This window comes from Amphiprion ocellaris, chromosome 19 (assembly GCF_022539595.1).
Source record: "Amphiprion ocellaris isolate individual 3 ecotype Okinawa chromosome 19, ASM2253959v1, whole genome shotgun sequence".
NCBI classification, from domain to species: Eukaryota; Metazoa; Chordata; class Actinopteri; family Pomacentridae; genus Amphiprion; species Amphiprion ocellaris.
The window spans coordinates 23,276,132-23,301,025 of NC_072784.1; the positions used below are offsets into that span (position 1 = coordinate 23,276,132).

Sequence of the window (24,894 nt, forward strand, 5' to 3'; positions counted from 1 at the left end):
TGCAAGTCAGTATTCAGAGGATGAAGTTGCGAAAAATGCAGCAAATACACAATGAACATGTTTCCTTAAAGCCTTGTCTGCCTGTTAAGTACAAAAAACAGTGAAATCCAGTGTTAATGATTAACTTGAACAGTAGACAGAGCTGTGCCTCAGCCATTGACTAGACATAAATACACTTAAAAATAAACTCAACTTCCTCCTCTATATCGCGACGAAAGCTCCACCTTAACTTGCTCACGCTGGCAGCTCTGCCATTCCTCAACGGCTGTCTGCAATACACAACTTTGACAAAACATGGATCTTTCCGTAAAGGCAAGGTGAGCTCCAGTACCTGTCTGCCTGCTTTAAACGCGCCTGGTCAAGTTCTTAGCTCACCTAACCTGCGGTAGCTGTTATCAAAAGCTGCTGAAGGATTTCAATGATTGATTATTATGAAGAGATGAGTAATGTTGGAGAGCTTAGATGAGATGGCAAAGATAAGCAGCTGGGAGCAGTGTTGCAACCATTCACTTCTGCTGTGGATGAGCAATGGCCCATTTGAGAGTGAATGAGTTTTGAGGCATGTGCTAATGTCACCAAGCTATCCAAAAAACACCTGAAAGTAAACTGTGTACAGTGCAAGCATGCACTTTCACTGAGAATAAATAGGACGTAAGAAAGAGCAGGAGCCGATAATAGTGCCAAACAGCTCTGAGAAGAGCACAGGTTGTAATTATATGCTGGTTTTTGTAAGAAAGCAAGGACTAGTTAGATGGATGTGCAAAGAGGTAATACTAAGATTGTGCAGAAGGCTGTGCATGCCTTTTTATGTGCACCCTTCATAGTGCAGCTCTTCAAGGTGGCCAAAGTCCTCAGGGACGCAAACACAAAAGGAGAAATCTGATTAGTTGTAGATTATGGACAACTTGACATACACTTGTGCCTGTGCAAGAGGTGTGGTTCTGTGTGTAAAGTACACACACACTGTACTTAGATCAATTAAGGCCTTAATGCACATTATCACACATTAAATATGCAAGGATGTATGGACTGACAGCACACTGAAACACTTTACATGACACACAGTATGTGCGCAAGGTTGCGCAGCAGTTCGCTTATAATTATGATTTCTTCCTACAATCTCCAACGGGCAGAAACCTGAATAACTACATATCTCAAATCTGATTTGTTGCAAGCAAACTGGTCAACATTCACCAATGTAGTGTGCGCACTGAGAGGAAATGGAGGAGTGACTTTTCCCAAACCTAAAACACAGCTCTCACAAGAAAATGCAACATTCACTATTCAAAAGTGCACAATCAGGAGCAAATGAATTAAAACAGTGATATTTCAGACGATTTTGCAATACAAGTCTGAAATGGAGAAAACATCTCTTTGTGTTTTTACACGTTCTACCACACCCATGAAACAACAAACAACATTAATTAGGAACTATCAGTTAGGTTTGGACATAATTGCCAAACACGTACCTGAAACAGCACTGACACATACACACAGGAAACCTGTGGGAACTGGAATGTAATAACTGAACTGACATTGTACTCTTGCTATTGCTGTCACCCAATCATAAGCTGCCACACCCGCTCCTTTACCATGTCACCTGTATCTCTCTCATTCATTCTCTGTGTTCTGCAATGTCTGAAGTTCACAGACATGGAGTGAAGCCAATAAAGACCTAAGAACTTAGTGATTTCTTCATAGTTGTTTGATCTGTATCATGATTCTACCAGCTCACAACTAGTTGTTGTTGGTAGTTTGCTGTTTTTGCACTAGCTCTTGTAATTTTTTTTTATCTTGCTGAGCCAAACTACCAGACACTTACATATATATCCCAAACTTTGATGACATTGTGTAGATTATTCTCAGTATTTTTGAGCAATCGTCATAAAGTGCTGCACTGTTGACTGTTCTGGTTCAGCAGCATTCAACTTGTCAAGCTGGGAAAGGTCAGGAGAGGCAGATGCACAAAGTGAACAGTTAGCTTTATTGAAGTTCACTATGGTTTTATCAGTGTCGGTACACACAGAGGCACACGGCCACTTTGATCTTCAAAGGGAGATGAGCTAGAATAAGGGGCAATAAGAAGATAATAATGCCAATCTACATCCATTACTCCATAGATCACAGGGTTACCGCAACATGCAAAGTTGAGTTTTACTTTTCACAGAGGGAGCTACGTTTCATGTTACCACATTGCCATCTAGTGGTCAGTTAAGTTAACCTTTCGTTCACTGGATGTGCTGCATGCACTGTAACTTTAATACTAATTTAGAAATGTAACCAACTGACAAACAAATTCTTAAAGCAACCAGTGAAAGAAATCTTGTAGAAGCAGAAGTGATATACTGAGAATGTTCTCGTATTTGTTTGATTTTACACAGTGACAAGTTAGATGTAAACAACTGCTAATCCAAGCAAATTGCCATCAACAACCAGTCTAAATATTATCAAGGTGAACACAAAGAGAAGTGAAAGTATAAAACAAACACTCTAGACATAACAGTCACTCTAAGAAAAGAATGAAGGTGAATGTGTAGGCAGATAAAATCAACGTTGATTTTATCTGTACACCCTATTAGCTGTACATTAATAGGGTTTCATCTTTTTACAATAAATGACATGACTCAGACTTTATCTCCACTATAATGAATGAAATCCTATTGAGAAAATTATTACAAGAATCCTTGACAACTAGGCCTCTCTATGCTACACTTTGTAAAACCATGAGTAAGTGACTGAGGCTTCCGCTATGTGTCTGAAAAGGTAATGCAACTGTGACTTCTAGTGGTGACATGAAGGAAGTGACATGGAACAAAACAAATCAGAAACAGATTTCAAGACATATTATGAAGTGATTGAATCCAACAGATTTTGAAGTTACAGCTCCGAAAGACTTTTCAAGGCACTTAGCAACCATATTCCAAAATAAAATAGAATTCTTGGTTTTCTAGTTCTGGACCTGTTTTAACCTTCCTCTTAGGCTTTATCAAGTTGTTTACTTTCCATTTTTAACATAACTGGAAATGCATTGAACAGATTTGTCACCCTGACACATTCTTTTCCTCCTCTAGTTGTAATGAAGATGCTCAGAAACAGAAAACTAATGTATTCAACCTGTTTAAAAAAAAAAAAAAAACAGGCAAGGCAAGGCAAGTTTATTTGTATAGCACCCTTTATGTCCAAGACAATTCAAAGTCTGTTACATAGAACATTAAGAGCATTACAGTGAGGTGCAGATAGTTAAAAGATGCCATGTAGATTTCATGCATAGGAGCATGGGAAAAGAAATTTGTTGAAAGTTTAATCTTCACTGACAGTTTGTTCCACTTGTTTGCAGCTAAATGCTGCTTTTCCATGTTTAGTCCGGACTCTGGCCTGGACTAGCTGACCTGAGTCCTTGGATCGAAGAGCCCTCCTAGGTTTGTATTGTCTGAACATATGACAGAAGTATTCTGGGCCTAAACTGTTCTCGAAAGAAAGAAAGAAAGAAAGAAAGAAAGAAAGAAAGAAAGAAAGAAAGAAAGAAAGAGCTCCTGTTTATATTTCAAGGTTGGATTAATGAATTTGGATAAATAGTCACAAGTTACTTAAATTCACTGAGACCTAAATGTGTAACTGGGTGTACAATGTTCAGGGAGATCCCAAGGGTGTGAGAAGTAGTACATATTGTACATATATCAGAATACCATTCTGATTAATCCTGTAGCCATTCGTGTTTGGTGGCGGTTTATATGGGGATGGAAAAAATTTAAAAAATTTTAATTAATGTATTTTCAAATGCAGCTGACACATTTAAATATGAATGTGGTTGATGAGTGGTTAAATCTATACCTATAAACAAATGATATTTAGGTTCATTTTTGTCTGAAAAAATATTCTATTTGTCATTGCTCATTCATTAACTTTTTGATCATTATGTCCAGGATCACCTTTACAGCCTAATGCAAATTCAGATGAAAAGTATTTTCAATGTTCTAATTGACAGGAAACTAATGGTAATGTTAATGCTATTAACACACACAAAAAAAACACAACAGCTCACTGAAAAAAAAAAAATCCTCCATGTTTACAATGTAAAGTTGTAAATTAGCACTACTCATCTTATGTGGCCAAAGCAGGAAATACAGACCAGAAAATAATTATTAAGTTGTATGATATGTTGTCCACAAGGGTGCAGCAGAGTATAAAAAATGCATAGAGAGGCCAAAAATGAAACAGAATGCACTGCACCATAACCTGGACATTTCACTGCCATAATTTTATACAAAGTAATTTTGTGAAAATTGTTTAAAAGCACATTTTATGCAGTGCAGTCAAAATTTTAACATTCTAAAATATTACCTGCAACCCAATTATCAGCAGCTCACTGAGAACCATGAAAGTCTGCTTCCTTTCCACAGCTTGTTAGATCAGTGATACCCTGTGATGACATTTCCAGACAGATTACAGTCCTTTTGACTATTATTACAGCACTTTGGAGCTGTGTCCACTTCTTCCCTTTCCACAGCGTGCCTGTCAGAAGCTCACTGTTTGACAGTATAGTAACACAGGCCAGTTGGAGAACATTAAATGTATAAACATCTGCCTCCCAATTATCCAGCCTGCAGCATTCATGTGGCAGGATAATATGTGTGTACTTTCTAAATGTCAGGACACCCAGAGGTATTCAGCTATCAACCTTAATTGCACTCTTTATGTGGAAAGGATTGTGACTCTGTCTCATTCAATCTCCTTCAAACAAACCAAATAAAAACAGACATGCACTAAAAACTGTCAGAATCACACGGATCTGCTACACAAGCGCAGGATTTAGCGCACACATAAACAGTCGTCTGAGGAGCCTGGTGGTCTGCAGTGTCCCAGGGAGGTCACATTGAAAATTTCACGCTTCTCTTCACACTGAAAATGTCTTCTTTATCCTCCCCACTGAGAGCCAAATAAAAGGGAAGAGGAATGAAAGAATGGATTGAATGAAAAAAAGAATCCAATTCCTGAATGAGGATGGCTTACTTATGTAGGTGTGACTGGCTGAAACACAGTGAGGCTGCCATGGCGATCCACACCCAGCAAAGTGAAGGTCCAACATGGTCACAGGTTCGGTGGAATGGAATGTGACATTTGTGAAAGACAAAGGGAGGAATTTTCCCCTCAAACAGGAGCAAGAACAGAACAAGTGAAATCACTTTGAAAGAAAACAGGAGAAATAGCTGGAATTTAAAGTATTGCAAAACCTAGACCAATCTGATTTTTACTTTTTTTGTTTTTTGTGCATGCAAGGCAGGTAAAGAATGCACCTAAAAGTCCACTCCAGACACCTGTCTGTTTCAAATGCATATGCACCAGACACAAACTGAAAATGATCTCGCACCCTTCCTGCAGTCAAGTCAATTTTGTGCTACAGAATAAACTTCTGCACTGTAAATCCAAACAGTGACCTCCTCAACTGCATATAATCCTTTCTTACTATTAGAGTTGTAGACATTTTTTAGCATCTGTCCTGCAGATCCATAGGGTCCTTGTTGTGAGGTAGGTGGTGTATGAAGCTTCAGACTGAATAGAGTGCTGTCTGTCTGTATCTGGGCTGACAGAAATGCCCCTGTACTGCACTATGTGTTTTACTGTTTGTTCTCCAGTTTGCGCACTGGGAGGGGGTCAAGGACGTGCGAGGGGAAAAAAAACCTGTCCTCCACGAATCCTTTCCTTTCACCTTTCTGTGATCTTCTATGTTCCTTCGGTGTGCCTATGTTCAAACGGGAGGTAAAGGACAGAAAGGACAGCGAGATGAAAATGAAAGTTGAAAGAAGTACACATGATTTTATCATCTAATAAGGAGTAGTAGGCTGCAGTATATGCAAGTTGAAAAGATCTAAACACCAGGTGCAGAGGGGAACTTTATCAAAGAGAACAGGTTTTAAGTGTCAGACCCAGAGGCATTACTCCATAGAATCCCCACTCATGTTCACCACTTCGTGTAAAGCACCCTGCTACACTTTCACTAAAGCGCAGGCTCTCTGTCTCCCTCAGTCTCCCACTTCGTGATAACTCCCAAACCGGGAGAACACCCCCCCTTGACGTAAACATATATACATGTCACCCTCTAAGTTGTGGTTTCCCTGTAGGAAATCAGCAATCTACTGCCATTACCCACCAGTATTTATGGCTCCTCCCTCCTCCCCTTTTATTAGAGGACAGTTGTTTGCAGGCATGTAGGAAGACAGCACCACACAGTCTGTGGCAACCAGCCAGAGGAACACACAAAGTGGCTAGTCTAAAGAGGTGGTCTGGTGCCTTGTGAAGCTTTGTGTGACATCATATGGTCACTCATCGGTTTATTAATAAAACCATGTGGATATATTTTGATGAGATCTTTGGGCACACATGTCAAAGGGTGTTTTGTGAGTAGAAAGTCTAAAAATACACGTAAACTGACTTTCAAGTAAAAATGTCCAAATCCAAACTTCTGCAAAGAGCAGAAAACATATGTTATCACATAGCCTCTGTGTCAGGTAAATACATATAACAACAGCTGAATAATGTCAGAATGTAACAAAAAAACCTACACTAAGAGAAATCATACATGGAGGGAAAAATCACCAAAGCACTGAAGCAAAAGAAAAAAAAACACTTTACACAGTGCTTCCAGCATTTCAAAACCTCCCTCCTTCTCCCTTTCACACACACGTAAACACATAGGCACAAACACATACACCTCGAAACAAAGGTGCCATTTTACTCAGGAAGGGTCAGCAGTTCTCTTCATCAGACAGGGGTTTGTTCTTGGTCAGAGGCTGCTGCCCAATCTCAGGCCACCCTCCCCTGGCTCCACCGGCCCCCTCTGGCCCCCCTCTGGCCCCCACCACCCTGGAGACAAGCTCCCCATTGTTCCAGCACTACTAATAAATGACAGTGCTCCTGTTTGGACAAACTTTAGAGCCCATTCTAAACACACACACACACACACACACACACACACACACACACACACACACACACACACACACACACACACACACACACATACTGAGTGTAAATAGTGCTCTATATGAAAAGATGCTTTTTTCTTTTACAGCCCTATTTTTGTCATGGAGCTCATTGAAAGTTATCTGGCACTAATGATGGAAGGTTATTTTCTTGCAACTTCAATTTTATACCTGCAGATAGAGTTAGGTAATGCCAAGGACATGTTTGATATAAAAGTAGGGTGAAATTAGTGTATAATAAATATTGCCTTCCATTTTCCTTCAGTGGTCAGAAATGGTCATGACACTGAGGCATAGTTCACCAGGAGGTCATACTGCTCAGTCGGTGTTGTCACCCTATGAGCTCGATCAAGGCCAGGCCTAGAGTTTAGACATGATAAATCACCACTCACCTTAAGCTCATAAACACACCATTAACACACTCGACCACAGCAACTCTATCTGTTTACCTTAGCCAGCGTGGTGAGGACTAACGCTCTCTATGGAGGCCTGTATTAGCTTGCCTGGGGGCCTGATGCACGTCTATCACTGGAGCCAGCCAGTCAAATCCAACTCTGGGCCACTAAATTGTCTCAGTGTTACTACTGCAGTGTTTCCTCTACAGTTTTCCAGCGTTTGTGCCTGTTTTCACATTTATTTTATTTCCTAGGACCAGACAATGGAGCTGTATAAACCGCTGCATAACACAGCTAGTGTGAAAAGTCTGACATGCTTATGTCTGTTACCTAATTTGCTTAGATGACATTTTACAGTAATGTAAACTGGTGTTAATCATCTAACAAGCATCATCTGCAACTTGTGAAGAACTGACAGCACAGAATATGCAAGATTAGTCCATTATATTCTTGGCAAGTGTGACACACGTGCCAATACAAATCAACCTTAAATAGAAGCCTGTAATAGAATTGCCAGTGATGAGAAAGTTCCTCAAAAATGCTGAGTGAAAGAAACACTGGGTTGTTAAGTGTGTATATGGTTCTCTGCTGCGGTTCACCACAAGCATATCATATGACAGCACAGCCAGCACATTTAGCCCTGTGAGAAAGCAAATTCCTGTTTCACTATTCTCAGCTATGGATCCAGCCATAAACAAAAGTATTCAGAAAAGTATGCATATTGAAGTGTTATGGCTGGTGTAATGTCTATCAGACAGTTGGGGGCATATGTGCGTGGGTTTTCAGGGGTGCATCTGTGTTTTTACGGTGCTTACATGCCACACCAGTGACGTTTGCCGTGTGCAGGACAGATGCCGGGAGAGAGAGGTCACGTCAACAGACATGCTCCCGCTCCGCCGTTTAAACGACAAAAGAAGTAAGAGGAAGAAGAGGCAGAAGCTGTGAGAAGAGGAGTTAAAAAAAAAAAAGCCCCAGTGTTTAGTCAAGGCCTGCTCACTGACACAAAGTCTGTCTTTGTCTGCCTCCCAGGGTGCCAGATAAAGGAATTCTTGTGTGTCGGGGGCTCTGACCGAGTTTATTTGACACTTCAGCTCCTTTTGTGAAGCAAGTGTCCCACTGTCAATGCTGGCCATGAGAGTCACTTGGCATTAGACAGAGGGTCCCTCTTCAGCGGAGAAAGGGGGTCTTGTTTGGAGAAGATTTTTAATAGAAGGGGTGTGGGGTGGTGGTGGTGGTGGGGTGCTCTGAGCTATATGCAGACATATAGTGAGGCTCTGTGTCCAGCCCCAACAATGGATAGAGTTCTTCATTACAGAGCAAATGTATGGGATTTGTAGGAGTGAGAGCTGCAAGGTGAAGGAAGTGGAGGTGGAAGCTTCATCACATTAAAATCACCACTAATGTCTCACACTAACACATGGGACTCACCAACTGTAAGATCACATGCACCTGTAGGTTTCAGGGAAATGAAGCATCTACGACACTCCACAGCACAGATTTCATACCTCATACATGACATATGTCAAGTAAAAGCAGCCAGCTGAATGACAGGCAGGTCTCAGTTCCAGGACAGAGCTCAAGCTAATATGCTCTCACCTCAATGGAGCTGCTGTAGGAGAGGTGGGAGGACAGCATGCTGCTTTCTATGGTCACTGTATCCACAGTGTGCATTTATTTTGGTGCAGCTGGTCTGCCACAGCTTATGACAGGTTGTTGCTCTTTGAATGGGCTTTGGACACCTGGCACTGCAGGTGCATGGTGAGGTCTAGGTAGGGGCAGTTTAGAAAGGTCTGTTAGTGAAATGCAGGGAGTGACAGTGCTCAGTCCTTGCATTTGAAATACTTCTAGGAATCTAAGTCAATTTTGAGATAGAGAGATGCACACCTTCTGATCCCGGAGTAACGGAGCAGTGTCCTCACTCTCTGAACAGGTGAACCATTAAGACTTTGTGTCAAACACGCAGCTATCCACTGACACTAAGAACAAATAAACCTCGTGAAGTATAGTCCTAGAAAACCCCCAAGTGATAATAATTTGGATTGTAAAGTTCAATTTATCAACCAGATGGGTGTGTAGGGAGATAACGAGAGAACCTTTGGCCAAAACAGTCACTGGTGGACGTTTTTTTTTTCGTTTGTGGAATGACAGCAGGTGAAATGACGTTATCCCATATTCATATACGAAAGGAACCAGAACGCCCAAATTTAGCCTCACATTTTGAAGTCTGTAAAAAGAAGTGACAACAACAATTTCTGACAAGAGCTGAACATGCATAAAATCTTTTCAAAAAGAAAAAAAAGGCAGAAATCGTAGGGAATCCCCGCTTCCAACGTACCTGCTGGGTCAGGAGATGCGTATTCATATTATCCAAATCACTGGACATCTACGGAGCACAGCTTCCAAAATTTATTCCAGGGTATCCTTTTCCTTGTGCCAAAATCCAAAAGAATACATTTCCAAAAGCATATGACACTGACCACCTCTGACAGTGTTGACAACGCGTGTATCCCAAGTTATCCCAGGAGAGTCGACCGACTTGTCCAGCAGGAGGACTGTGGCAGTAACAGACGCCACTCATCCCGGACAGGACAGTTTTCCCTGATACCTACAGGACGAGCCATAGCTACAGTTTTAAGTCCCTCGGCTGTTGCCCTCATGATCAGGTTAAAGCAAAATGATAGTATCAATCCACGTGTGTCCGCGTTGTAACGTTACAATTTAATCCTCTTTGTAAATTAAAAGAATCCGTGCCAAAAACTGGGTTTGGCAAATCAAGCAGATTATGAATATTTCCAGTAAGGAACAAAAAGATGCCGGTTCCTCCCTCTGGTCCAGTGCGATGATAGTCTCTGCTGTAGCTCCAAAGAGCGCCTCTGCCGATACGACACCATCCTGAGAAGAGCCGCAGCCTCACTGAGCCATAGTTGGAGCGGAGCAGCGAAGCACATGCTGCTTTCAGCAAACGTAAGCGCGCAAGGCATGATGGTATATGTAGTTCACGGCTGCGGCTGCTGCCAAATATCTGGGAATAAGAGAACGACGTCAGATTAAAACCTACAAAACAACAAAAAGAGGTCAAAAACACAGAATATGATGTGAAGTAGTATTATAATGCAGAATAGAGGCAATAAAAGGATAACTGAATTAATACAGAATTCAGATTGCTTGAATTTTTTTCTTCCATTGCTTTTAACAAAATGCACTAGTATTATGAATAATCTGAGTTTGGATAGCAATGCTGACTAGTATCTATGATACTGCACAACTATTACTGTTGGTACTGTTGTGATAATTGTTATTGCTGTTATTTGTAACAGTAATTGAGTAATTATGTCATGAATACAAGCTGTTAGAATTTGGTTGCCATCAGCCATCATCTGTCAGTTTGATTCCAGGTTGCGTGTGAGCAGTGTGAGTGAGTAATAATGATCATCTGTTGCTCTGCAGAGATACGGAGATGTCGGTGCCATGAATCACCTTCCCATGAATGAATCTCTTGTCTTTCTTACCTCACTTTCATGTCCTAACTACCTTCAGGCTTGCATGTATTTCTGGGATCATAGCGTCTCTCAAACCTCAAAACAGGGACTGGATTTCCAGGAATGGAGCACAGATTTAAAGAATAAAATCAGAGTATAACTCAACTTACAGCGTACTGTAGAGGCTGAACGAAGGTCATGCTGAATGTGTGATCATTAAATGCACATGAAAAGAAAACCTTCTATAAATATTTGCCGTTATTTATGGATTTGTCATCAGTTAGACTGTTTTAAGAGAACATCTGCATTCCAGTGTCTGAAATAATATATAAAAGTACATTGATTACATATAGCCTATTTTAAAATATTATATTAAATCGATTGTAGGTGTAGTTTAATTGATCACAAAGACAGAGATATTATTCTAATCTAAGAAACTATATTGTAATTAGGCAGAATAAAGACTATATTCTCAGAAAACCTATTTTCCCCTGGCATTTACAATACAAGTATGGTGTATTTCACTAGCTGATATGTTACATCTATGTGGGAGCAGAAAAAGCTCCACTCCACTTTTTCCTTTAGTCCTTTGGCTGATCTCCAGTCCAGGAGTACCTGAATTGCACGCAATTCTGTCAATTGCAGGTACTTGATTGCTTTCTTGTGTGCCGGGGTTGAAAAGTTGCTGGAGGTTTGCGAACACAGCATTGCGTGACTAGAGCTGGGGATGAAAACACAAAGACATTGTTTTCAGTGATCAAACCCCCTTTATAGTAACTCAACAGCATTCCTGTCTCGCATTCCTAAGCCACCGCTGCTGTGAGAAGGGTTTTCTTTTCCTTTTGAGAAAAAAAAGAAAGAAAGAAAAGGAGGGATACACATTTTTATCTGGTTCACTGTGTTGACCTCGCTTATTCCACAAAGGTTCTCTCTTAGCTCATTAATCATTCATCAAGACTGAGTTAAAGAAGTGGTAGAGGTAATTATCGTATAGAGGTAATTAAGCGGTAGTTGTCTCTTATCCAAAACTATGCCATAAATGAAAACAACAGAGCCAGCAGTGTCTTCTGCTCTTTTGCTCAACAACCAGGAATTTTCACAATATGGCAAGATGAAGTGCTAATGCTTTATTTCTGAATGTGTGTAAGAGCAAAATTCAAAAGTCTGTAGGCTTGCCCATGTGCATGCATTCAAGTGCATGCACGTGTGTGTGTGTGTGTGCGTGCGCGTGTGCATGCGTGCATGTGTGTGCATCCTTCTCCGCCATGTCTCCACTCATACCAATATGTGTATGTAGGTATGTGCTAATGTGCACACAAATGTTTTCCAGATTGGTGTGACAAGGATAATCATATCCAGAAAGCACGAAACCATTCTGAATGCTGCTCAGACAGATGGGAGGAAAAGGAGGAATGCAACAGAGAATCCAAAGGAAAAAAGGATGGCTGAGTGCAGAGAAGCTGCAGATGAATTTAGGCAGCATAAACACAATTTTTTTGTTGTTCTTGTTGTTTTTGTAGATCCTACAGTCATATGTGGAAATCTACAGTGGCAAAAGTGCATTAAGCAGATTGGCCATCACCTGGTGTGGTGAAACCAATCTGATATTTACTGGTAGCAATGACGTCAGTAACTTCTGTTTTCAACATGCAAAACATAGAGAAGAGCACAATTGAGTCAGTCATATCTCCAGTGTGTGCCCTGAGAGCGATTAAGACTAGAGCACATTCATTACTGACCCAGCTCAGACAGAGAGGGGCTTCAGAGCTGAGCTCTTGTGTTGGACTGTTTGGATGTCCTATCCCCTTGTATCTCTTTGACTACCACCAACACAAGGCTCTATTCAACCAGAATGGGAACAAATGTTTCCTTATGTGGCCCTGAGTGCCTAAGCTTCAGCAACAGGGTAGAGAACAAGAGCCTGTGAGACCGAATGACACAAAAGGTTATATTAGTGCTGGTGATACCACCACTGAGATCATCCAAAGTATGATATGAGCTGAGTTATGGGTAGGGGGGAGTGTGATGGTTATTGAAGACAGAAATCACTGGGTATAGATGAGACAATGAAAACTTTTTCTGAATAACTTCATGCTGTTTCACTGGAAAGGGCCCCATGACAGGCTTGCTAGCCTGCCACATTCGGTTTCCCTGTTTTATTTTCTCACTTTCCAACTTTTCATAGGTGTTATTACTTTTACATCCTGGGAATTAATTTGGAAAATATCAGCCAGGAAACCTGAGGTTAGATTTCATGCTGGCAGCTCATGTAATTTCTTGTACAGTCAACATGCAGACTTCTGTCTGTTTTTTTGGCCTCATGGTAAGAAGGTGCAAAGTGAAGCTGAACAGGGGTAAAGGCAAGGTTTTAGAATGACACGGGTAAAGATCTGTCATGTGAGAACATACAGCATAATGTGGCGTGTACCTCTTTTCTATAGAATCAGCTGGGATAAACGACTAATCCTCTTGTGCTATGAGACTGATAGGGCTGGATTGCCCTATCCAGCACTTCAGGCAGTCCGATCTCTGGAAAGAAGGACATTTCAAAGGAAACCATGTTTTCAATGACACAACCCCTCCCCCAACCCCGCATTCAATTAGTGTGAACCATAAATATTTTGGTAAATAGAATTTCTTTATTCTAAACAGTCACATCTCTCTTATCTCTTACTTAAATTAGTTTTCCATCTCATCCTGCATTAAAAAGTGAGAAACTATAACTCAGGTTCCAGTGTTTACTCAAACATGTTTTCCCACATAAAGAGAAATTAAATGAACTTTTGGACTGGACTGGCTGTACAATACCACTAACGTGTATGAATCATTCCTTCTTCCTCGCTTACACTGTGCAAAAGGGGGGGTTTATTTGGACAAACACACCCTTCCTGGAAAATTACTATAGTATGACCATGACATTTTATTTACTTGCATGTGCTTTAGTTTATTAAGTTTCTGTGTCAAAGAACAAACCTTATAAACGTCAAATATTACAGCCCTAATTATCAACAAAGTGAGTAAGCAGTAGTGAATGTGTAGCTATATACTCAGGAAGGTAAGTTTTGTATTTGTATGTATATAAGACTTTCAAAAATAATAATACACAAATGACATAGGATTTGGTTTTGTAAAACTACAAAGGCCCCATATAAAGGTGGATTTAAGTTGAAATTTTAATTTGTAAAAGGTTAAAGTTAAAATGGTTTAACAAAGGATCTCCTGTGCTTAATAAAATGAGAATCTGTAGTCAGCGCTTAAGCACATGCTAGCTTTTGTCTGTGGATGCTTTTCTAGGTGTGTGTGATCTCGGTGGCAAGTCGTGTGTAGGCAGCTGGGAGTGTGGCAGGGCTATGCGTGACTAGGAGAAATACACCTGTCTCTGTGCTCAGGTATGGAGGGGGAGCCGGCACGCAGGGGCCTGCCAGCTGAACAATGCTCCCTATTGTACCTGCACTCTGACTGCAGACACTCACAAGAGAGGAAGCCCTGATCCCAGTGTTTGTGTAGCTCTCTCTCTCTCTCTCTCTCTCTCTCTCTCTCTCTCTCCCTGTTCACACAATCACACGATATATGCAGTCAAATTATTTATAGTACACATATTGTGCTGACCGCAGGTGCCCTGGGCTAAATCCCAATAACTCTGCCTTTTACACGCAAGCTGCCAGTCAAAGCTGTGACTGACACATTTTCCTTCCAATCAAAGAGAAGAGCCTTGAATAAGCAGAGATGCTGTGCTTGTATAAATGCATAATTGTCATAAGAATATTTTGCATGCACCTTGTTGAGAATATTAGTTTTAATAAGCACAGCATTAATATTATCTTGCAGTTGTGCACACCTACAGAGATCAATGATTCAGGGCTGATACTGTAAAAACTTATAAAAGAGACCACAATAGTCTGAATATAAATCCATGACATGATTGTTGTTAGTAATCCATTATCAGTCCAGCACCACCTAAGGTTTTTTCCAGGCTTTTCATTCTCAGTATAGATAAGACAACCTTCAGATGGAAGGTATTGTACATGAGAAATAGAAAGTCAGAGAGTTACCCTTAGTCAAAACTAAGGAAGGTTGATAAATTGCTGGGGCTCTAGCTGTGGTTTCAATAACTAAAGCCGACTCTCATTTTGTCTTGATTTGTTGGCCAGTTATGAAGAAAAATTAACGGGGCGACCACAGAGAGGGTCTGGGGTGAGAGGGAATGCTTAACATCTGCTTTCAGAAGTTTTGGTTCTGGGTTGGGCTTGGATGGACACAAGTACCCCTTCTGTCAAACAGACCCTCCAGCTGCTCCACAGATGGGGTCAGTTGTTTGGTCCCATTTGACATATAATGTGTAGTCTTTGAAGAGTGTTTTTGATCCCATTATCTAGACAGCAAAAAAAAGCCTTTCTTCGTCATTTTTTACATGGATTTGCATAGAAAGTTTCAGTGTAAGTGCTATCACGTAGTCATTTATGCCTGTTAAATTCCTTGACGTGTGTGTGTGTGTGTCTGCGTGTGTGTGTGTGTGTAAAACCAGCGATATCTTACGTGTGTGTGTGTGTGTGTTTGCGTGTGTGCTCTCACTGACTAATGCAATACAGTCTTCATAAAGGTAGTATTGTTAAGTTGCGTGCGAAGCTCATGCTTTAGGCTTTGGGTCCCCGCCCACCCCTGTAAACCACGGGCTTTTTTTTCCTCTCCTTTTTTGCCTTCTACACCTTCCCCTTTCTTTTTGTTACAGGTAAACATTTGATGTCCGCACGCAATCCCCAGAGTCTCCTCCCCTTGTTCTCTCCTCAGCTCCCTGGCTTCCACTCAGGATTACTCACACTCTCTCACACACACACTCACCACACACGTACACACACCTCGTTCTCTCTCTCTCGCCCATACACACACAGACATGCTACGCTTCCCTCCCCATTCTTCTGACATTCCTCTCCTCACTGACTCAGCACCTGTTTCCTACGGAGGTTATGAAGCTTCTCTCGCTTTCTGTTGTTTGAATTTGTGACTGACCCACTGCTTTACAGTTGAAAAACCACCTTACACACTTTGAGCATTTTTGTGGGTCCCATTTGTTGGAACCATTTATAATATCATTTGTACCCATTCGTAATCTACTTTGTTCTGCAAGACCCTGGATCTTTGTGGAATTATATGCAAATGAAAACCATTATTTTGTCATGATATTTGCAACACTAAGGAACCTTAATTAAACAAGCGTAAAATTTTCTCTGTATTGCTCATTACTGATCATTTTTAGTGGCCTATATTAAGGAAAGACCAGTTGAAAAAATGCTTAGTTTGAATTTCACCACCTTAGAATATTTATCAAGTTGCACAGGTGATCATTTTAACCTTACTGCAACACTGAAAAACACACACAAATTCATTTTCATACACTACCATTCAAAAGTCTGGGGTCACCTTGGCAATTTCATGTTTTCCAACTCATACTTTAATTCATATGCTAACATAATTGCACAAGGGTTTTCTAATCATCGATTACCCTTTCAACACCATTAGCTAACACAATGTACCATTAGAACACAGAAGTGATGGTTGCTGGAAATGGGCCTCTTTACCCCTATGTAGATATTCCATTAAAAATCAGTCGTTTCCAGCTAGAATAGTCATTTACCACATTAACAATGTCTATACTGTATTTCTGATTAATTTAATGTGATCTCCATTGAAAAAACTGCTTTTCTTTCAAAAATAAGGCCATTTCTAAATGACCCCAAACTTTTGAACGGTAGTGTACCTAAGTATAAACTAATGAGGATAAAGGAATTATCTCACCTTGATACACATTAAATAAAGACATCAAGTAAAACCCTTGCACTCAAGCCATTTTATGATGTCCCCCAAAATCTATTTGAATTTTCTAAATCATATCAAAAACGTGCAACAACATGTTGACTTATGGATTGATTAACAACTACTATTCAATCAGAAAAGTTTATGATTGAGTGCAGCCCAAAATTTGTGACTGGTCAGACCAAGCAATCGATGTGAATTATTCATTAATAGGTTCTCTGAAGACTTTTGTGCCCCTCAAATTTCTGGCACAAACAATTTGACAGATAGTTACAATAATACTGATTGAACAGCACTAAGGACAAAGTTCAGAGTGACTTGCAGGAACTGGCTGTCAGCAGGCTGGCCCTCAGCAGACCTGTACATACACAGTGGCGAGAGTGATGAAGCGCAAAAGATCTCTATTATTAAGGTATAATAGACTGTTTCTGAGACAGAGAAGAGTGCACTTGGGGTTTGTTCATGTGCGTTCCTTATGTGCTTTCATGGTGGTTTGCATCTAAAGGATTTAAACAAAACTGTCAAAAAATGCTTCAAGCTATTTTCTTCCTACTGTTGATGAAATGTCTTTCTACTGAGTCATTTTTTCTCTGGCCTACCAAGGTCAAGCCTTTCAAAATCTTATGTCTACAGAATGGCAGTGGGGATTGGATGGTTGGTGCTCTGGTTTACTGATCCAAAAGTTGGAGATTCAAGCCCCAGTGCAGTTAAGGTGTCACTATTGAGGTCTTAACCTCAGCTACTCCACGACCTTGAATAAAGTACATGAACAAGTGGGATTATTGTTAATTTAGTAGCAGTAGTAATTAATCTCATTTAGTCTGACAAAGCTAGCTATACACCAGTTAGCCACAACATTAAAACAAAAGACAGATGATGTGCCCTAACAAAGATCATTTCATTCAAATGCAAAATTCTGCTGGGAAATCTTGGATCCTGACATTCATGTGGATGGTATTTTGACATATACCACCCATCTTAACATTGCTGCTACACTGTCCAATGCCAGGAGCATCCACCAGCAAGAAAATTCCCCCTACCACACGACAAAAAATTGACCTGAAAAACTGAAAGGATCTAAAGCCAGACACCACAGGACATCCCAAGAGGTTGATACATGATGGAAACCTAAACCATATTAGGCATGTTGTGGCTGATCAGTGTAAGCACCCAGAATACAAATGTTGGTTTTATGATAAAAACACTGCAAAGCGAAGCCTTTGCAATGTATATGGGATGTTTTAAAGTGCTGCTGGTGATGATTACGCTTCTCTGTGGCTGCCAAAAGCAAAGGAATTGTGTAAAAAAATGTGAGGGGTTGTATATCTTCAAGGTGTCTTCCATGAAACAGATGTCTGAAAGCTCCAAAAACTGAAGTGTTTCTGAAACAATATGGTAAAGATGCCAAAACTCGAACCTTAGTTAAACTGTCAACTCAAAGGCCAACTTACTTAAGCTTTTACCCCACGTTTCTCACCAGCATCAAATACTTAGTGTGTAAGTAAAACCAGCATAACCAGCCACAGTGATTTAATCTAACCTCTCTGTATAAGAAAACAAAATGCACTACAAGTCAAAAGTTTGAACACACCTTCTCATTTAATATTTTTTCTTTATTTTCATGACTATTTACACTGTATATTCTCAATGAAGGCAACTATGAATGAATACATATAGAATTAAATAGTAAACAAAGGTGTAAAAAAAGTGTGAAATTAGTCAAAACATGTTTTATATTGTAGATTCTTCAAAATAGCCACCTTTGTTTTGATTACTGCTTTGCAAACCCTTGCTTGTCACTTCACAGGTGTGCCTTGCCAAGGTTAATTTGTGGAACTTCTTGCCTTCTTAATGGGGTTGGGACCATTAATTGTGTTGTGCAGAAGTCAGGTTGGTACACAGTTGACAGCCATATTTGACAGCTATTAGAATCCATGTTGTGACAAGAACCAATCAGCTAAGTAAAGAGAAATGACAGTCCATCATTACTTTAAGAACTAAAGGTCAGTCACATCCGAAAAATTGCAAAATGTTTGAATGTATCCCCAAGTTCAGTCGCAAAAACCATCAAGTGCTACGACGAAACTGGCTTACATGAAGAAACCACTACTAAGGAAAAACAACAAGCAGAGGAGATTCTTTTGGACCAAGAAACACAAGGAATGGATATTAGACCAGTGGAAATCTGTGCTTTGGTCTGAGAGCTTTGGTTCCACCCACCGTGTCTTTGTGTGACGCAGAAAAGGTGAACGTATGGTCTCTACATGCATCGTTTCCACTCTGAAGCATGGAGGAGGAGGTGTGATGGTGTGGGGGTGCTTTGCTGATGACACTGTTGGGGATTTATTCAAAATCAAAGGCACACTGAACCAGCATGGCCACCACAGCATCCTGCAGCGACATGCCACCTCTTGCGTTTTGTTGGACCATCATTTATTTATTTTTTCAACAGGACAGTGACTCCAAACACACCTCCAGGCTGTGTATGGGCTATTTGAACAAGAAGGAGAGTGATGGAGTACTGCATCAGATGACCTGGCCTCCACAATCACCTAACCTAAACCCAATTGAGATGGTTTGGGATGAGATGGACCATAGAGTGAAGGCAAAAGGGCCAACAAGTTCTCAGCATCTCTGGTAACTCCTTCAAGACTGTTGGAAAACTATTTCAGGTGACTACTTCATGAAGCTCATCGAGAAAATACCAAGGGTGTGCAAAGCAATAATCAAAGCAAAGGGTAGCTATTTTGAAGAATCTAGAATATAAAACATGTTTTGACTTATTTCACACTTTTTTGTTTACTACATAATTCCATATGTGTTAATTCATAGTTTGATGCCTTCAGTGAGAATCTACAATGTAAATAGTCATGAAAATAAAGAAAAAATCATTGAATGAGAAGGTGTGTCCAAAGTTTTGACTGGTAGTGTAGGTTTGTTTTTATATAAAAGAACAGAAGTATCTTGTAATGTTACAAAAAAAATGGACAGTTGTTTTTTGCACAACCTGATCTAAAAGTGTAGAATCTTTGCACAGAAAGCATGACTCCTAATTCTTGGTCATGGGGATGTGTCTAGTTCATTCATCTTTTCTGTTTATTCATATCATTCAACAACATCACTTATCATGTTAACTGTAACTTGTGATGTTGCTACATGGTTTGAATACAACCTGCACACAGATGCAAAAATACGTGTGAATAACATCCAAAATATTTATTGGTGCGTGTGAATGATCGCAATCTAACAGATGTTGAACTCTGAGGGAAGGTAATAAAACAAGCCCAAATCTGGTCTGTGGACTCCAGCTTTGCTACAATTGCCAACCTCAGTCACGCACTTCTTTCAAGCAGCACTAGCTCTGAGTGTGAGGAAAGATCGCACAGGTTCTGACACATTAAGGGTGACCATCGTGTCCAAGCAGATAAAAGCATTTTGCCAGTGTTTACTAGCAGCACACATGTCTAAAAACTGCTGATAATGAACATATGGGTAAAGAAGAATCTTTTCAGCTTGTTTGCAATATCAAATACACACATGCAACACAACACCCACCCACACTGGCATGTCTGTACACATACGTGCTTTTTATTAGCAAACTCAAGCATGAAGGTTACTGCTAACCTTAGTGAATGGGGATACATTCAGAGCATGATTATCAAAAATACTGCAATGTTTCTGTGAGTATTTATTGAGATTCAGACACCTTCAAGCATAGACTTACACTAATTTAAGACTGCTTTCTAAGCTTGAAGTCCAGCTGAGTTGTGCCTGCTCCTTTTATTCGGAAAAGTCAGACTGTCGGAGAGAAAAAGGACGGTCCCATGCAGCCATTAAGGGAATTATTTCAATCCCTACATTGTTGTCTCCTATGATAATTGTGCCTGCTGCTCTCTTTCATCAGGGGCTTTTGGCTCCCTCCAACCAGCCCAATTAGTAGCCCTGCTGAGGTGAAGTGTATTATGCAAATACAAACACTTACTGTACCAGCATGAGCAGCCCCCATGGGTAGCCTACAACAAGGCTATGTTAAATTAATATTAGATTTGTTGTGCCTACAACAAGTTACCTATTGTTGTGCTGGCCTTTCTGCTGCTCTGGAAAAGCCATTCAAACTAGATAATCTGTCTGCATTTCGCCATGCTTGGACGAAACACTGAGACAAAGGGGCTGTTTGATTGAGAATATGAAGCAATTGGTGTCTGAGAATAAAGGAATACTTCTTACAGTCTCCACTGTTTGTCATTAGACAACTGGATGCAGGAAAAAAAACACTGCAACCTCCAATTTTCCTGTAACGTAAACTTTTGGCTGTCTGTGTCTATTTTTTCATGTTTATCTCTCATTGGGAACAATTGCATTTGTCCCTGAAGCCAGCGTATGTGACAGTTGGGTCAGAGCAGTGAAAGAGCTGTATTGTCCTTCCTCACACCCCAAGGTGTGCTTGGAGACAGACCAACAATGTGGCAACATAATGGTGCAACATGTTTGCTCTGTAAATTTGTATCACATAACTGCTAAAGGATCCATTGTTCCGTTTTATTACCTACATCAAGCGGGTCATGAAATATTTCAACATACAGTATATCCATAAAATAAATAGAAATGATGCATTTTGGAAGGTGGAGGGCTGATGTAATGTTAAATGATGTGTTTATGTTTTACTATAATGCTGTGCAATTGATCACAACTATTACCTACATTGTTTGTTACATTTTTATCATCTGGGTTACAGTGCAAATCTAATAGTTTTGAGACTTTATTTGTGATATTTTATCAATTGAAAAATATCATCCAGTCACACAAGCAGAGGTAAACAGACTGGGGTATGTTGCAAAAACATACCGTCCTTGTCGCTGTCTCTCCGGTCATTTCAGGCAGCTGTCTGTAAACAGCGCTTCCCACACCCCAGCCAGATAATAACAAGGTTGAGCTGAAATACAGTGGCTTCCTCTGGCAAGCTCTAGCCGAGAAAAGAACAGCATTGACAAAGCAGCTATGAAAAGAGTACAAAAGGTTCATCAACAGCTAAAAGGGCAAGAAACACAATTGGTTTTTGTCTGCATGTTGTCAGCATGTGGATAACTGTGTAGATCAATAAGTTATTCATTTCCTATATATGAACCAAAAAATACTAATAATTTTAATGAATCCATTGTCAATAATTGTCATAGCCTGGCCTGGCTTCTCTTCATACTTTCTTTTCCTGTCTCTCTGGCTCTTTCTCTTGCCCTCCCTTTTTCTTCCTCTCATTCTTGCTTCTCTCCTCCTTTCCTTTCTCCCTCTCCTCTCTTTCTCTGCTCATTCCTGGTGCCTTCCCCCTCCTTACTGCGCCCCTGGCCACAGCGGCATTATTGGATTGTGGCACACAGCTGTGGAGGAACGGCAGCTGTGGCCAGATCGTAGCGTCCACTACGCCAGCGTCTCCCGCTGGCCTGCCTGCCTGCCTGCCGCCTGCCTGCCTGCCAGGGGGGGCCCTGCGCCGCCTCAGCTGCAGCCTTGGAGGGGCCCTGCGCCACTGCCGCGTCTCCGGGCCTTTTTGGGGCCGACGCCGCGTCTCCGGTCCTTGTTGGGGCCACCGCCGCGTCTCCGGTCCTTGTTGGGGCCGACGCCCCCGCTCCTGTCCTTAGGAGGCTTAAAGCCTCCTCTCCTGTCCTTGAGGGGCATGACGCCACCCTCCCTGCTACCTTCAAGAGGGTCCATGGAGCTCGAGACGGAGACCAGCCAGAGTCTGCTGCCCTTCCTCCCAGCCTGAGGATGGTTCCGGAGGCAGCAGACACCTCCCCTGGCAAAGTGGCCGCCCCAGCACCGAGTGGTCCCCCTGCAGTGGCCGCCCCAGCACTGAGTGGTCCCTCTGCAGTGGCCGCCCCAGCACCGAGTGGTCTCCAGTCCAGTCCCCAGTCTGGCCTCTGCAGGGGTCCCCAGTCCAGTCCCCAGTCTGGCCCCCGGAGGGGTCCCCAGTCCAGTCCCCAGTCTGGCCGCTGGAGGGGTCCCCAGTCCAGTTCCCAGTCCATTCCCCAGTCTGGCCGCTGGAGGGGTCCCCAGTCCAGTTCCCAGTCAAGTCCCCAGTCTGGCCTCCGGAGGGGTCCCCAGTCCAGTCTCCAGTCTGGCCGCTGGAGGGGTCCCCAGTCCAGTTCCCAGTCCATTCCCCAGTCTGGCCTCCGGAGGGGTTCCCAGTCCAGTCCCCAGTCTGGCCCCCGGAGGGGTCCCCAGTCTGGCCCCCGGAGGGGTCCCCAGTCCAGTCCCCAGTCTGGCCGCTGGAGGGGTCCCCAGTCCAGTTCCCAGTCCAGTCCCCAGTCTGGCCTCCGGAGGAGCCCCCAGCCCAGTCCCTAAACCGGCCTCCAGCCCGGCCCCCGGAGGGGTCCCCAGCCCGTCCCCGTCCTGTCAGCTGGGCCAGCCTCTCCTCTCGGTGCCAGATCGTAGCGTCCGCTACGACAGCGTCTCCCGCTGGCCTGCCTGCCTGCCTGCCAGCCAGCCAGCCAACCAGCCAGCCAGCCAACCAGCCAGCCAGCCAACCTGTCAGCCTGCTGGCTGTCTGTCCATCCCCAGCTCTCCAGGTGCATCAGCGGCTTCTGCCCGCCAGCCTTTCGAGCCGCCGCTGGCTTGTCCCCCCCAGAACCCAGCTCTGCCAGACTCTGCTCTGCTGCCCACAGCGGTCAACTCTTGCCTGCACCAGCGTGTCAGCCGGATGCCGGCCCGTCGAGCCTGTCTGTCTATCCCCTCCTGTGTTGGCTCACGTGAGTTTTTGGCCTCTAGCTATTTTAATTTGGATTACAGTTTGCAGTTGAGCTTCCCTCCTGCCTGAAGGAGAACGTTTGTTTACTTTCTAGAAACCCTAGTTTTGCATTTAGTTTTTGTTTCCTTGTCTTTGGTCTTTTAGCCAGTTTATGTTCTGCTTTGTTTAATTTAAAGTAACCAATAAACATCCTTGGTTCACTTGACCTGTTCCGCCTAGTCTGTGTGTCTGCACTCTGGGTTCAATTCCACGAGATCCGTGACAATAATTACACAAACCTGTTCTATATGCATGTCTTAACATGTTTACAGCAAAATCCAAGAACTAAAAATGACATTTCTGGAGGAACAGTAGTGTTATGACCATTATCAGTGGGAAATATTTCAACCAAATTCTCACCCAAAATCAAGTGGAACAGTCTTTAGCTATAGATTTTATTTTTTAACCTCCTTTCTAAATTGATTTACCTTTGCCAGAAATCTGAGAGCTGTTCCATCTACTGGGTCACCTATTAGGTCTAGTATTTGTTTGTAAGCACATATATGCTATGATATAGTCATCCATAACTTCATTATGAGAATCAGAATCAGTTTTGTTGCCAGATAGAGTTCCACACATTTGGTGGACTGAGAAGCAGAACATTTTAACTGTGGATAAAAGCCACAAAAAGACCAAATGTTGCAAGTCAATAGACCTAGGTGTTATAAGACAAATGAGAAGCACATGGAGAAAGGCCAATGAAATGTAAAAATAATGAGAAGTAATGGAAATATGTATAAGTGTACAAGAACGTGAGAGTTACAACTTGAGAGTTATTCGCCTGAGAAGATAATATAGTATGTAATTTAAAAAACTTAAAATGTGTAAGGGATAATCATAGCACTATTTTAAAAGGTGTGTGTTAAAGTAACACATTAAGTCAGTGACTATAGTGAGATGTTGGGAGAGTGAGACAGTGTTACTGGGAGTCTCTGGCTGTTTTAAGGAGGCAGGGTGAGTGGTGTGAGGTTCTGGTCCTGAGAGCAGATCGAACAGTGACATACATGTATAGATCCAATGCTAATGCCATTTATTAGTACTCCTATATCTGAAAGGAGCATCACCATTTGTGTGGAACTCAGTGCAATAAATGAACGCTCCCTGGTAACAAATCAACAACCACTTCAAAGGAAGAATAAACAATTTCTGTGACTGGTAAATCCAGTGTAATTAGCCTCAAATCTTACATTGACATTACTGCCCTTCTGGGTAACAGGCAACAGAATGAGGTCAAACAAGACAACATTTTCATTGGAATAAGTTCCTTGAGCAGCTCTTTTAAATCTGCGTAGGCCATGCCATGGTGCTCCAGCGTATGGAGTCACTTTAGCCTGTGCCTTTGATGTGTGAGAATGGTATGCTGAGGTCCAACTTCTCTTGCTGACGCTGACTCACTCAACTGTGAGCTAGCGTGACAGCCAAGGCAGGTTAATGTGTTCTCCCTCCAGACAAAC

General features: G+C 41.9%; 1 protein-coding gene and 1 long non-coding RNA gene across 2 annotated transcripts in view; one reads left to right on the forward strand and one right to left on the reverse strand.

Annotated features, from left to right (window-relative positions):
• The window catches only part of LOC111579440 (uncharacterized), a 53,445-nt gene extending 43,149 nt beyond the window's left edge, over nucleotides 1–10,296 (reverse strand). The window contains exon 1 of the long non-coding RNA XR_002747073.3: nucleotides 9,711–10,296. This is a non-coding gene — a long non-coding RNA (uncharacterized LOC111579440). The remainder of the gene's footprint in view (nucleotides 1–9,710) is intronic.
• Nucleotides 10,297–18,952: 8,656 nt separating this feature from the next.
• Nucleotides 18,953–23,606, forward strand: LOC129347600 (skin secretory protein xP2-like). Its single transcript, XM_055005314.1, has 3 exons — nucleotides 18,953–18,964; nucleotides 22,135–22,453; nucleotides 22,512–23,606. Exons 1-3 carry the CDS (start codon nucleotides 18,953–18,955, stop codon nucleotides 23,468–23,470), a joined length of 1,290 nt encoding a protein of 429 aa, XP_054861289.1. The 3' UTR covers nucleotides 23,471–23,606.
• The last annotated feature ends 1,288 nt before the right edge of the window (nucleotides 23,607–24,894 follow it).

Excerpts from the sequence above, each read along its gene's own strand:
- LOC129347600 (XM_055005314.1), top strand. Across the intron at positions 22,454-22,511 it reads GGCAGCAGACACCTCCCCTG|TGGTCCCTCTGCAGTGGCCG; the intron begins GCAAAGTGGCCG and ends CCCAGCACTGAG.